Source organism: Urocampus carinirostris, chromosome 9 (assembly GCF_059441175.1).
Source record: "Urocampus carinirostris isolate Australia breed hairy pipefish chromosome 9, RoL_Ucar_1.0, whole genome shotgun sequence".
NCBI classification, from domain to species: Eukaryota; Metazoa; Chordata; class Actinopteri; order Syngnathiformes; family Syngnathidae; genus Urocampus; species Urocampus carinirostris.
The window spans coordinates 36449582-36465340 of record NC_142357.1 but is presented as its reverse complement, the minus strand read 5'-3'; the positions used below and the strand labels follow the sequence as shown (position 1 = coordinate 36465340).

At 40.4% G+C, this 15759-nt stretch overlaps 2 protein-coding genes across 3 annotated transcripts in view; one reads left to right on the top strand and one right to left on the bottom strand.

Annotated features, from left to right (window-relative positions):
• Positions 1-60: 60 nt before the first annotated feature.
• med19a (mediator complex subunit 19a) lies at positions 61-8721 on the top strand. Its single transcript, XM_088343617.1, has 6 exons — positions 61-386; positions 2404-2526; positions 2609-2742; positions 4659-4755; positions 4829-4926; positions 8281-8721. Exons 1-6 carry the CDS (start codon positions 167-169, stop codon positions 8344-8346), a joined length of 738 nt encoding a protein of 245 aa, XP_088199743.1. The 5' UTR covers positions 61-166; the 3' UTR covers positions 8347-8721.
• Positions 8722-12615: 3894 nt separating this feature from the next.
• The window catches only part of slc43a1a (solute carrier family 43 member 1a), a 58489-nt gene continuing 55345 nt past the window's right edge, over positions 12616-15759 (bottom strand). For both annotated transcript variants that reach the window (XM_088343611.1, XM_088343610.1), the window contains exon 15: positions 12616-14613. In XM_088343611.1, the coding sequence (XP_088199737.1) occupies positions 14416-14613 (198 nt within the window). In that variant the 3' untranslated portion in view covers positions 12616-14415. The remainder of the gene's footprint in view (positions 14614-15759) is intronic.

The window sequence follows — 15759 nt, the reverse complement described above, 5'->3', positions numbered from 1 at the left end:
AAATGTAAAACTGTTTACGCAAACTCACAAGGTATTACGGTACTCTGCCACCTTAGTTCCTGCGTTACGGTATGACGTCACAAAGAGCTCATATTTCAATGGAGACATCCCAGTTTTCTACTCGTCTTAAGAATTTAAAAAAGAAATTAAAACATTAGCGACAAGCATGACGGAAATGTTCTCAACTTTATTCGGGCAAAACGAAACTCAGGGACCACCCGGGTCTTCTTCGCTGGGATTCGGACCCGGGAAACCTCCGCCGCCTCTCCCCCAAAATCAGGTGTCAGTAGCCGGCCAGATGCCACCACAGCTCGGGGATGAGGGGCCTCCCCTGCGGAAGTCTGGAGCCATGAACGAACCTTTCTACTTGTTACGAGAATTACCCGGTAATTTTTCCATTAATTACGTTTCTTTACATAAAAAAATTATATTTTCGCTCTTTATTAATAAAACAAAACAACCCAACGCATTTTCAATAGTTGTACCTGATGCTAACGAAGCTAAAGCTAACGTCAGATTAGCATAATATAGTTTTATTTTGACATTGTCGAAAAATGTTACAAAAACATTTTTTTTTTCTACCAATTTACACATTTATTTTGGCAGACACATCTGACCCAGCACAGAACTGTTTGATTTTAGGCTAATTCTAGCGTGGTCCGTTTTAGAATTTATTTCGACTCGAAATTGACTTCTAAAGTAGGGTTTTACTGGGCCCGTATAACCTGGACCTGATTACGTTAGAAAATAGTCTTTTGTTGTGTTAATCTTGTTCAATGGGGTCTGAATTTTGCTTCACATAAAGTCTTCCTTTCAATTTCTTTAAAAGTGGGCAATAGATCCCCGGGAGAAGACTGCTCTGAGATGATAATCGCAAAGTGAAATTGCTGTATGGCGGGGTATAGAAATAGATGGTAATTTGTACAGAACCCCTATACCCTAGAATAAAGGAAAACATACGTGTGTTCAAAAATTATTACATATAAATATACATGCAGAAGAAGAAATACATTTTATTTACCTTTGGTTGGATGTTACTTAAACTGGTACAGTGGGTGGAAGCACAGGAGGGAGGAGGGAGGTGATCTGAATCAACTCCCATTACCAAGCATCATTTTCGGGCACGCACCCTCTTTTTTGTTTATGCCATTTAGCCATTTAATACTGTAAGGTTAACTGAATGTTTTTAGCCCCTTTTTCAAGTCTCTGGGGGGGTTGTTGAGAGGACGAGACATCATACCCTTAAACTAACTCATAATCGTCTTTGTTGTCATTATACAATAGCTCAGCAAATTTGGAGCGTTCCTCCTTTCAGTGAAAAGATGAAATTGTGTGAAAATAAAATATGGGCGGCACAGCGGTTAGCGCTTGTGCGGCACAGTTCATGTCATGGGAACCTGTCGTGGGTTCAAATCCAGCTCCAGACTTCCTGTGCGGAGTTTGGATGTTCTCCCCGTGCTTGCGTGGGTTTCCTCCGGGCACTCCGGTTTCCTCCCACGTTCCAAAAACATGCATTTCAGGTGAATTGGCTGGACCAAATTGTCCCTAGGTGTGAATGAGCGAATGAGTTGTCTGTCCCTGTGTGCCCTGCGATTGGCTGGCAATTCAGGGTGTCACCTGCCTACTGCCCGGAGATGGCTGGGATGGGCTCCAGCCCCCCGCGACCCTAATGAGGATAAGCGGTACGGCTAATGAGATGAGATTAAACAATATATCTTTGATGTATACTATGTGCATATTAATAGTGCCAGTTGTGCAGAGGTTCATGCTCAAGAAAGAGATTGAAAGATGGATCTCCTTGCTTTCATCGCCTTATTATTTAACATAACAGTCCAGATTGTTGCTTGAATAAGGTCATGCAATTTGGTGAGGGTAGTAATCCGAGTGCATTTGTCGTACTTCTTGATCATGTCAAGCTTACTGTCCATGGTTATCACGTTTTCGTTACGCTCTTTACCATCACTTCAAGTCTTGGAACGCATAGTTCAACAGATTTAAGTTTGTCACAGAAGATTCTGAACAAAAAGAGAAAGGGATTGTAGGAGTTAGTTTAGGCAAAAGCATATCTGCATCCTCATGATGATGTGATGCAAACCAATAGTAGACCTGCATCTTGTATGACATTGACCAATAGCAAACAGGCATCTTAATGACTAAACTCGTAATACAAGCAAACTGCAAAGTTTTTCAGTACACCAAATAATTTGTTGTTGTTGTTGTATAGTAGGAAAAATGCCATAAACAGAGGTCCAAAACATTTTTTTTCACACCGGAAAGTAAAAAATGTCCTAAGGTGGGGTTGCGGTATCCCAGGGTTCTACTTTAACGAATAATGACATGCATAACTAATTTGCCAGTTTGAGTATATTGCACACTGGTTAACAATGACTACCTTGTGTGTAGTTGGAAACGAGCTAACCGGTAACACCAACCTCATCACGCACTACAACCTTGAACACGCCTACAACAAATTCTGCGGGAAGAAGGTGAAGGAGAAACTTAGCAACTTTCTACCAGAATTACCAGGTGGGCTATCAAATGAGATTGAATCATGATTAATACTTGTTCATTCTCAATATTATTTTTTTCCCTATTATTTTCATCACAGGTATGATCGACTGCCCCGGGAATCAAGACGGGAGCTCGCTACGATCCCTGATTGATAAGCCACCAGTATCTGGAAACTCCTTCAGTCCTCTCACTGGCGCTTTGCTAACAGGCTTCAGGCTACATACTGGGCCGGTAAATATCCATTTTATTTCACTCATTATTAGGGGTGTAATGTTGTATCTTTCCTGCAACTAACAGCCAGTGTGTAAAATAAACAGAGTTGAACCCCGAGATATGATGTGAATCCAGTCCGAGATAGGGATTGCAAAGGCGAAATGCCGTATGGTGGGGGATATAAATTTATGCTTGTTCCAAATCCCTGGAAACCCCAGATAAAAACACTAAAAAACAAATGGTAAATGGTCTGCATTTATATTGCGCTTTTCAAGTCAATGAAGACCTCCCAAAGCGCTTTACAATGTGCTTCACACTTTTCCCTTTTACACACACGCTCACACAACAATAGGGAGTCAGCCATGCAAGACAACTGCCTGCTTATTGGGGGCATTAGGGATTCAGTGTCTTGCCCTTCGACATATAACATGGAGGAGCCGGGAATCGCACCTGCGACCGTTTGATCCCAAGACGAGCGCTCTACCTCCTGAGCTAATGCCGCCCAAAAAACAAAATGCAATATAGAAAGCATTCATAGTAATATACGTCCACATGATTAATGAAACTTATGTCTACATTTACATGTCAATGAAAAATCACGTTTACCTTTCGTGGGACTGGCTTGAGCTGGCACATTGAGGTTGTGGTTGGATGCAAAGGGTGGGAGAAGACTGCAGATTCAAGATTAAAAATGATATTAAAATTCAACTCACGCATGCACTTGGCAGATTTTCTTGCTTTAATTGCCTCCTTATTTGTAATGATCAGCACCATTGTCGATGGGTTATGGCCATATTACTTTGCCCAGATGCAGGTGCTTTCTTCATAATTATTTATATCTGCAAGCTTTGTTTCCATGGTTGTCATTTTTTGCTTCTTTGTTAGCATCACAACAAACCTTTAGGACTTGTTGTCAGTTGTAGAGACTGAAAATAAGCATTGTAGGATTCAATTTGGCCAATAAGCATATCAGCATCTTCACGACAACCAATAGCAGACCAGAATTTTATATGACAGGCATCCTAAAGAAACTGGACGTTTTTGCATAGCAACTTTGAGTGTCACTTCATTTCCTGAAAAATGGATTTCGATGTGATAGTAAAACTAACATGTCATAAACATGATACCTCATCATATGATCGGGGGTCTAGGCAACGAGAGGCCAAAATATAATGGTATTCCACATACAGGGTTTATGCAAGTGTTTGAAATCTCCGAATTTTAATGTTCTATTTTCAAGGATTTATAAGTGCTTGAATTTTGGGTGAAGTGCTTATGAATGATTGGAATTGTTGCCATGTTTTTTACAATCCTGGTTAAAAATGACACCAACACTACTCTCTGGTGGCTTTGCTATTGCTTTTCTTCTCGTGATTAATGGCAGCTGGCATTAGTTTGTATGGCATTGTCCTATGAAGTGTCCGCCTCTTTTGGGACGTGCCCACAGCTAAACTATAACATGGGTATTATTGCAAGGATTACGTATCATTTATAGACCATTATTAATAGCCATGCAAAAATCAAAAGTTGCATTTCCCAGTGGTAAATTGTAATAGGAAGAACTTCTTCATTTTTCTACGGGCAGATATTTATCTGAAAAACAAATATATTTGCAATTCATTCAAGATCTTAAAATCATGTATCTTGATTCATGCATACGCTAGATTAAAAATCACATATGTAAATCACAGATGTCTTTGTGGCTCTGCAAAAAACATGATTCGCATTGGATTCTTTCTTCTACTCGTACTGGAGAAATTGGTAACTTGGCTTTAAAAGTTTGTAAAAAAAGTTCACTATGGGCAGGAGAAATGTGTACGAACCCTGCACTTAGTAACATGCCAATATAAAAAAGTGGGGACACTTGAACTTGGCTTTCCATTGTGCAATAATTGCAGTGCTTGTGCTCATACATTTCCTTTCTGTGTTTTCAGCTCCCAGAACAGTACAGACTGATGCACATCCAACCGCCAAAGAAGAAGAGCAAACACAAGCACAAACACCATCGACCGCAGGACCCATTGCCACAAGGTAGTCTGTCCACCTAAACAAACACGCAAAATGTTTTTTTTTACGCTTTTCACCTGTTAAATTTTCCACGCAGCTGAGACGCCATCCGACACCGACCCCAAGAAGAAGAAGAAGAAAAGGGACGATGATCCAGATCGTAAGAAGAAGAAGAAAGATAAGAAAAAGAAGAAGGTAAGGAATGGGATCACAAGGAAGTGCAGACTCTGGAGAAAAGAATTGACTTTAACTGAATTGTTTACATGTTTAGGGACCAGTGTTGGGCACGTTTTATTGAAAAATGTAATTGGTTGTAGTTACTCACTACTTCTTGCAAAAAGTAACTGAATTACTCCAAAGTGAAAGGAAATATTTCCCTCACTTTAAAAAGAAGTTCTATGTCAAAGAATTTGAATTTTCCTGCGCAAATACGAAATACCGTGGTGACGTCTGATCGGTTGTTCATTTGAGGAGATGGAAATTCCAACTATTTTAAAAAATTTCTTTTTTAGGGGGGCTCGGCTCTTTTGGGTCTCAAACTGCTCTTCAGGTTGTTTTTGTTGCTTTAATCCCTGCATTACCAATTATTCTGTAGCCTCATGTTAGGAATGACTTAAAAAGAGGGAAAAAGAGACCTAAATTATGACCAAATTCACTCACCAAATTCAGTAAGGTAGCACGTTTCTTTGCTCTAATCTAAGCTTCATTGCTGCCCTCAGAAATCTAGATTCACACTATATATGGATGAATACAACTGTGACATCCACTTTATATAGACGAATACAACTGTGGCACTTTTGCAATGGGTGCAGGAAATAAAATGAAAATGTCCCCGAGAAATCAACCAATACATGTGAGGGTTTTTTGAAGCAAGTAAACGTGAGTTTGCATGCATCAATGGTCTGGACTACAACTGTCATAGTGCTTATGGGAATCAACATATCCCATTTAAGGGAAACTGCGCATCGAATGACTCGAACATGCACGAGTTATTGGAAAATGTAAAGACTAACTCAGTCATTGCAATCGGGGTAAGACCCTAATCGGAGTACTGTGAGCGTTCTTGTAATCGGAATTTTTTCCTATTGCCTGCATGGAAACTAAAGGAAGACATACTTTTTCTTCTTTCTCATTTTCGAATCAACATCCCGGTCCTGTAGGTTGGAGTGAGCAGTATGAGTTTTTAAATTTATTATTAAAACAGAATATTCCGGGCTTGGGAGTAAAAACAAGGATGTAATGGTTTCACAAGTGCTCCTTCAAAATGGCTGACAATCATTTATAAAACACTGGAAAACCAAAGGTATCGGATTCACACCTGTCCTTGGTCCAGACTGAATCCTACAGGTGGTTTGATAAGAATGTAGACTGTGGTATGACTAGATAAATGAATGTATTGTGGCGACAAGTTAATTAAACAAAAGGTAAATAAGTACATTCAGCTATAGGGATCATCATTAATTATTGCTACTCGACAATATTGATGTGATGATTTAACGGAATGAAAACGGAACAACTGGAAAACTCATACAATCATAACCGTAAATTCCAGACTACGGAGCAAACCTGACAGAAAGCCGCATGCTTTTACAGCCATCAAATGGAACAAATACACATACATTTCTTACATTTTAAGCCCGGCTCACCCCTGGCACTAAATGCATGGGGAATTTGGTTTTGATGGCATAACTCTAACAGCGCCGTGCTTGCCACACCTGACGCAGCTGCCTTGTTTTCAGTTCTGCCTCAGAGTTGTTTACGTCGCGTTTTTTTCAAATCATTTGACCATTCAGGATGGCTTTTACAAAGACGAAAATATTTACTATTTTGTTGAAGGAAAAACAACAACAATAAGCTGCACGGCATTTGTTTAAAATGTAGCAAAAAAATAGCTGATTGTAGTCTGGAAAGTATGGCATACACTGAAGAAAATCAACATTTTAACACCCTGCTATTATGCTATTTCTCCCACTTAGAAATCATGGAGGGGTCTGAAATTCTAGTCGTTGGAGCAGGTCCACTGTGAGTGAGATAAACTAAAAAGAAAAATCCAGAAATCATAATGCATGATTTTTTATTTGTGTGATACAGCTGCAAATAAGTATTTGAACACCTGAGAAAATTATTGTTAATATTTTGGTACAGTAGCCTTTGCTTGCTATCAGAGAGGTCAAACGTTTCCTGTAGTCTTTCACCAGGTTTGTACACATTGCAGGAGGGATCTTGGCCCACTCCTCCACACAGATCTTCTCTAGATCAGTCAGGTTTCCGGGCTGTCGCTGAGAAACATGGAGTTAGTGCTCCCTCCATAAATTTTCAATCGGGTTCAGGTCTGGAGACTGGCTGGGCCATGCTAGAACATTGATATGGTTTACCTGGCTGTGTGCTCCGGATCATTGTCGTGTTGGAAGACCCAGCCACGACCCATCTTCAATACTCTGCGGGAAGGAGGTTGTTCCCCAAAATCTCACAATATACGGCACCAGTCATCTTCTCTTTAATACTGTGCACTCGTCCTGTCACATGTAAAAAAAATACCCCCAAAGCATGATGCTACCACCCCCATGCTTCAGAGTAGGGATGGTGTTCTTCATTCTTCCTTCTCCAAACACGCTTAGTGGAATTATGACCAGAATGTTCTATTTTCGTCTCATCTGACCACAAGACTTTCTCCCATGACTCCTCTGTATCATCCAAATAGTCATATGCAAATGTAAGACTGGTCTTGACATGTGCTGGTTTAAGCAGAGGAACCTTAAGTGCCATGCACGATTTCAAATCATGACGCGTGTATTACCTACTGTCACCTTGGAAACAGTGGTCCCAGCTCTTGGTCATTGACCAACTCCTGTCGTGTAGTTTTGGGCTGATTCCTCACCTTTCTTAGAATCATTGAGACCCCACAAGGTGGTATCTTGCATGGGGCTCCACTCTGATTGAGATTGACTGTCACGTTTAGCTTCTTCTATATTCTAATGATTGCTCCAACAGTGGACCTTTTTTCACCAAGCTGCTTTGGCAATTTCTCCATAGCCCTTTTCAGCCTTGTGGAGGTGTACAATTTTGTCTCTGGTGTCTTCGGACCGCTCTTTGGTCTTCGGCATGTTACAAGTTAAAGTCTTACTGATTGTATTGGGTGGACAGGTGTCTATGCAGCTAAGGACCTCAAACAGGTGCATCTGATTCAGGATGACACGTGGAGTGCAGGTGGACTTCTAATGGGCGGAGTAAAAGGTCTTTCAGAGTCAGAATTCTAGATGATACACAGGTGTTCAAATACTTATTTGCAGCTGCATCATACAAATACATGGTTAAAAAATCATGCATTGTGATTTCTGGATTTTTCTTTTTAGTTTATCTCACTCACAGTGGACATGCACCTACAATGAAAATGTCAGACCCATCCATGATTTCTAAGTGGGAGAAATGGCAAAATAGCAGAGTGCTCAAATACTTATATTCTTTACTGTAAAGCAGTGACATTTCAATATTCTTACAAACGTTTTTGACGTTGACAAAAGATGTTCTGTGTCCTCCCAATTCCTCCAGAACCGCCACAGTCCCGACCATACTGGCCTGGCCAGCTCACAACCCAACAGCAACAGCCTCAGATAGGCCCAGCCCGACAATTGTCAACTTTTGTGTGCGTGAATGGATGAATGCGTGATTTCATAGCCATAATATTCAAAGTCCGCTATTGTGAAAGGACAGATGGACTGGAAACTGGAATTTTGAGCAATGTGTTCAGGAGCCATATGAGAAATGACACTTTGGACTCTTTTTGATGGTAAGCTGTGAGCTTATTGTGACCTAAACTTTTTTTTTTTACAATCGTCATCGCTTGCTCCGACGTGCCTCGGAGCAGTGAAAAGGACTCATCGATGAAGGACTCATTGAGACCGATTTTGGGCTTACCTGTGCATGCGGCAACACGGAGAATTTCTAGGTTCGTGTTTTGGGTCATGTGTAAATAAAACCTCTTTTCCACTATTTCATTCATATTTTTATTTATGAAATGCACAAGCGGGTTAAAATGATTACGGTATACAGGAAGAATTCTTTGGAGCAGGATTAATGTACACTGCATCCGGAACAGGAGGACGTCACTGGGTCACAGAGCGATTGCGCAAACATTCCAGGTAATGAAAGACTTCATTTCTTTGAAACCTTATTGGAAACCTTGCTAAAAAAAATAAGAAAGATGAATGTAGGCTTTAACATATTTTTGTAGGGCCAATCTTTCCTTTTTATGTTTATCAACCGCTGGTGTGTTTAAAAAAGAGGGCAGGTTACAGACTGGATTGGACAGATTTTCACAAATGGCTTTCAGTGAGAAATTTAACCCACCCCATTACTGACATGGCAACTGTAAATAAAAAAAGGAAAGTTGACTGTGAAGGCCGCCAGGACCAGTGGAAATCGGAGTATTTATTTCACCGAAATACGGAACGAATGTGTCGGCCTAATTTGCCGAGAGACTTTGGCTATTCTTAAAATGGTTTATTTTTACAGAATTAAAACAAATATCCATCTGACATTCTCACTTCCTGTAGATTGCTGTAGATATAGCAGAACCGATCGGGATGCAGTGTACATACGGTGTTAGAATAATTATATCTATATACAAAAAGAAAATCTGCTATAAGTGTTTATAAACATTCATGTGCAAAGCCAAACCAGCCCTTTCTTATTTGGACCTGATGAGTACAAGGCTAGTCTTCATTTTGCTATGATCTGATTTCACATTCTGAAAGTCGACACACTGCAGGAATGATCCATCGTGGCATACAGTATTCCCTCGCCATTTTGCGGTTTCACGTTCTCTGTGGGTCGCAGATTTTTTTTTCCGTTACGAAGAGAAATTCGTACTTTGCAGAATTTCCGTGTCACTTTAAAGGGATGGTTTGTAATATTCTGAGACTCCTAGTGGTATTTAAATAATAGGCAAAAATACATGATCTATCAGACCAATTTTCATTTTTATATTCATAGGTCAAGAAATGTGTATTTGTTTTACCTAGTAGTCGCTGTCATATTTGTCTGGCAGCTTGCTGCTATGCTGTGCTCTTGTCACTGGTTTTCGTATGCATTAGACAATACAGTGCCATCGAATGATCAAATATTACACACTGGGGTTTTGAAAACAATGACCAATCAGAGAACAGTCTTTTGTTTCTGTGGGGGGAGGAAGTATAATTGTAATGTCCCAGCCATCTCCGGGCAGTGGACAGGGGACAGCCTCAACTGGTTGCCAGCCAATCGCAGGGCACACAGGGACAGACAACTCACTCGCTCATTCACACCTAGGGACAATTTGAACCGGCCAATTAACCTGACATGCATGTTTTTGGAGTGCCCGGAGGAAACCCACGCAAGCACTGGGAGACCATGCAAACTCCGCACAGGGAGGCTGTGGTAGCTAGACTTGAACCCTGAACCTCTGCACTGTGGGTCTGCGCTCTAACCACCCATCCACCATGCCGCCCAATTCGATTTATTAAAACACAATTCTTTTTTTATCTAGCCATATGTAAAAAAAGTAGGTTCTGGAGGGGCCCAAGTCAAACTTCGGATTCAAATCCAATTGAGATGCTGTAGTGTGACCTTAAACTGGCAGTTGATGCTAGAAAAACCTTCAATATAGCAGATTTTGAACAACTTTTGTAAAGAAGAGTGGGCCAAAATTCCTCCACAGTTTTGTTAAAGACTCATTAACAATTATCATGAACATTTCTGTTAACGCTGCTACTTTCTATTTCGGTTCAAGGTGGATTTACTTTTTCACATGGGCCAGATAGGTTTTGATTTTTCCGAGCCTTCATGAATGGAACCAACATTTCAAAACTGTGTTTTGTGTTTCCTGGGGTTCTCTGTGTGATATCAAAATGGATTTGATGATCTTAAACCTATTGTGAGTGATGAATAGGAAAAAAAACCCTTTCAGTAATAGGGAAGTGGGTAATCACGGCACCGTATAGGTTCTTACCTGGCAAAAATTCACTTCATACGTATGGTTAGGGAACGTATGAACCGCAAAAATGGAGGGAATACTTTTGAATACTTTGTTCAAAATAACTTGGACCGCTCTCGTTTACAGACCCTCATCTGTTGAGTTGTTGGTGGCACAGTTTGCTTCTTCAAGTCAGCTTTGAAATGGCGCAAAATGTCACGGTGAAGAACCCCACCCTAACAAAATCGTCTTGCATCTACTGCATGAAAATCCACTGAAATGCAATAATCATTCTCGATACGACGAGCGATCATGAAAGCTTTATCACCTACACGAAAAGCAATATACACGGCAGAGAAACAATTTCTCATCTATTTACATGACTAAGGCTGGATTGTAACTCGCAATACGTGATCAAAGCTACAAAACATTTGCTGCTCGGGCAAATGCTTCCCTTTTCAATTCAACTCTTACTACGATATATAAAAAGACACTTTTAGGATATATTTTATACACACACTATCATTTCTGTGCGTAGAACAGTTACAAACAAATGAATAATCAGTCAACGCTTTCGATTTAATTTCATTACAGTGAACCCTCGCTATAAGACGGTTTGCCTTCAACATTCGCTACTTCACTGGAGCATTGTGTTCTGCATTCTGATTGGCTAAACAGTATCTGCTTTACAGGGTTGGGTAGGGTTACTTTAACTGGATTACTTTCAATTACTTTTGGATTACTCCAATACCAAATATGCTAATAAAATACAAAAGAAACTAAATATAGGTAAAATGATGACTCACAACACGTGGTAAGCATTCTCTCCTGGCTTTGATCTCCAGCAGAACGAACACAAAATGCGACAGAAACAAAATGAAAATAAATCCAAACAGCTTACCAACATCATTTTTGCCTTTCCATGTATTCCGTTACTCCCCAAGCCTGCACAAAATTTAGTTATTTGATTCATATTTAGTTTCTTTTGTCTATAATTAGCATATTTGGTATTGGAGTAGTCCAAAAGTAATTGAAAGTAATCCAGTTAAAGTAACCCTACCCAACCCTGCTGCTTTACTACCTGGGTGTCAATAATGTTGCCTTTTAAAGGAACAGTGTGTATAATTCAGCCTTGCCTAGAGCCAGGACACAGTTTATACCGAAAAGCAACAGTGACCAGATGATGAAGGTGCTTTAACTAAGTTAGATCAGTAGGCTTAACCCTGGAAAGCAGTAAGTTCCGTTTCATGTGGGGGAGCAGACCCCTGACCCCAAAAAACATCCTAAGAGAGGGATGGGGGCTGCCAGGCTGTACTTGCCCAAGACACACAACAGGAAATGCTTTCCCAACGACCATAAGCGGTAAAAAAATTGAATTTGTTTTTTAAAAAAACTACTGCAATCCATTGCTACTTCAGTCGCAGTGCATCACAGGTAGAAAATTATTCTGCCATCTATTATAACTGATTGTACATTGCTGGAAGCGGGGACCGTCAACGCTCGCTTTTTTGTTATTTCCGCATAAAATGAACTGCACTCATGCGACTGCGATCCCTTATCCCCAACCCCGAGTGTAGACTGGCTGAAGTTGAATCATGTATATTTATGTAGTCCACAAAAAGTCTCAAAAGGATGCACAGACCAAGCACCTAAAATGAAATGCTCGGTTGTGGCCGTGACCCATTGTCCCCAGTCGACTCACTAAGGAGACAGGCCAGCAGAGCGAAATTATTTTTTCCCGTACAGGGCGCTTGGCGTGCCATTGTGACCTGTTTTAAATGAATTGCACTGTTTCGGAAACATTCCATTATCCCCAGTCAACTATTGATGCGAGTAAGAGCTGGAAGATAGCATTTTTAGTCAAGGGCTCTTTTTAGCCAACAAACTGCATTTGTGCAGATCGCATAATCTGTTGTGGCTGCAATCCATTGGTCGACTATTGCTGCGAGCTTGGGCCGACAGAGCACAATTACGGTTTCCACTTCTCAAATTTTGGCCTATAATGGGTTCCTTTAGTAAGGTCTAACCCGCATTAGACGAGGGTTCACTGTAACATGAAAGCGCAAGGAGAAAAGTACGTCTAGGTCGTTTATAGTTTGTACTTTAAAAACATAGATTCATAGACGGGCTGCAGAGAATTAAAATAAATGAAACGGTGGAGGTAGATATGGCATCCCTACAATCTTGAGCGTGTTCCTACTTTTTGACAATGGTATCAGAGGAATTAATAATAATAGATTTAATCAACTTCATTCCGCATACTCAAAAGAACTATTTTTCCAAGCTGCTCTTTGGTTTTAGCCGATTGTCTTTGAAACCTTTTTCAAGTAGTATCGGCGCACTAATTATCGAGTCCAACCTTTTTATGGCTTTGCACCGTTTTCCTTTGGCACTGTGGCAACACCAAGAAATAACCATAACACTCACAGCAAAAGCTCGGGCGGGTGGAGGGGGGATTCCTGTTTTTTTAATGTACAGTAGACCCCCAGGATAAAGCGGCCCCGCCTTACGGTGTTTTGACTGGGATAAGATGTATTTTGGGACCCTCGTTACAGCATTTTTCCCACTATATGACCTCAACAAGAATTTGTTTTGGGCATCCCAAAATGTTGCAGTGTTTGTGTGTAGGACGAAGGTACATCTATAAGATGCATGTCTGCTATTGGCGGATGTCAGATAAGATGCTGGTCTGCTATAGGTTTGGGAAAATGCCGATATGCTATTGGCTGAACTACTTCCCTCAATTCCTTTCTGTCTCTTCAGTTTACAATCTTGTTTGCTTTATAAAGACTTTACGACTTTAAGAAAAAAACCTATTTTTGTACTGTATTAGCTTTGGGTCCCCAGGTTTACATGAATGCTTAAGGGAAAAGCAAAAACATAATAACCATGGAAACAGAACTCGCAAAGATAAAGACATCTAAAGAAAACACGTGCTTGGGATTATTGCTATAATGTAACGTTGGCGGTACATTACTTTAGTTTTTGTACTGTATTTACAAGCTGTGGGTCCCAAAACTTGCTGTGAAGCTAGCGGGAGAAGCAAAAACATGATAACCATGGAAAACATGATCAAGAAATATAAAGAAAGGTACTCGCGTTTTAAAAAAATATATAGTTCTAACGGTATGTTTGTGATAAAATTCTTTATATTTCTTTACTGTATTCACTATGGGTCCCAAAGTTTGCAATGATACTAAATAGACAAGCAACAACATGATAATCATGGAAACAAAGCAATGATCAAGAAATACGAAGGAGGCGCATGAATGGCTACCCTCACTAAACTGCAAGGCTGTAACTGATCGACCGGGACTGTAGAGGCCAATAGAGCAAGGAAATCTTCAAATTGTCTCCACCCCTCTCTGCATCCACCCGCTAACTCCACCATACCAGCCTAAGTAAAAGGTAAATCAAATTTCATTTTTGATTTTATACGTAATTGTTATTTCATCAAATGCATGTATAGTATACACATAAATACTACTTACTATAGCCTATTTTGTTAATTTTATGTATTTTCTAGTTTTGGAAGGCAATAGCCATTCATTAACATAGTTTCCTATCCCCCTGCTATACGAATCATCAATTTTGCAACCCCCTACTCCGAACGTACTCATGTAATATCCCGGGGGTCTACTGTAGTTTCACACAACCCGAAAAACAAGGGATGTATCGCTGTTTATGATAAAGGCACGTAGAAAAATAAATCCTATGATCTTATTGGACGTCTTTCAAGGCTGAACAGGCGCTTGTCCGTTGCCGTTGTGCTTGTACCCGTTAGCGTCAGTGTGGTTGAGCGCTAGCATCTCTTGGCCGCTAGCTAGCTTGTCCCGGGCTGCTTTTTCCCTCAGGAGAGAACGGCGATGGTAAAAGAGGTAGCCGGGCAAAAGGAAGCCGGCCAATGAGAGGATCAAGAGGCCCACGTTGATCTAAAGAGATAGAAATGTTAGCTTCTTTAATACATTGGTAAAAAATACTAAAACCATTAGCGACAATGAACATTATTCCACAAGGTTTTTCGTAATGCTAAAATCTATTTTTCTAGTAATAGCGTAACAGCTATTAGTCGCTAATGCTAACATAACAATGTTTGCTAGCCACTAATGTTCGTGTAAAAGGCTCTTAATGAATTACAATTAAAATCGTCTTCATTGTTATCGATTATTGAATAACGCTAAGGAAGCAACCGTTAGCCGCTAATGCTAGTGTAATGGTAACATCACTGCCTCTACCCGGTAATGCTGGCGTAAATATGAAGTCCCTGCTGCTAGCAGCCAATAATTACATAACAAGTAGTAGCTGATGCTATTGACGTAGCTGCTAATGCTAATGTAAGAGGCATTACTCTCCCTTGCTACTAAGGCTAGTGTAACGCTAAAATCACTTCCACTTGCATTTTCTTATTTATTAGTTTTCATTATTTTTGAATCGCCCTTAACTAGAGAGTTGCTAGCCGCTTTTTCTGGCATAACGGACGCTAGATGCTAATGACGCACCCGCTAATGCTAGCACATTGCTAACTTTCTTTCCAGTAGTGATTTATGCGAGAGTGAAACCGTTACCCGCTAATGGTAACGCTAATGCTCGCATAAGCCTAACATTACTCTAAGTAGCCACTAATGCTAGCTTATTTCGATGTCATTGCGGCCATGCTAGCTTAAAGTTTACATCACTGCCACTAGTTGCAAATGGTTATGTGCATAATGCTAACTTCACTGTTGCTATCGTTTGGTCTATTTCTTAATATCCCTCAATGACAGGAAGTCACTTACCGCTAATGCTTGCATAACAGGCACATCCTGCTCATGGCCGCTAATGCTAGTGCAATGCTTATGTTACTGCAGAATGCTTCGAATGCTAGCATAAATTGCACAAGCTGCTACTGCTAAGACGCAGCCGGTAATGCTAGCATAATGCTAACTTCACTGCCGGTAGTGACATATACTAGCGTAACAGCTGTTAGCCGCTAATGCTGGTGTAATCCTAACATTACTCTAAGTAGCCACTAATGATAGCTCAAAGTTTATGTCACTGCTGGTAGCTGCAAATGATTATGTAACAGGTGTTAGTAGCTG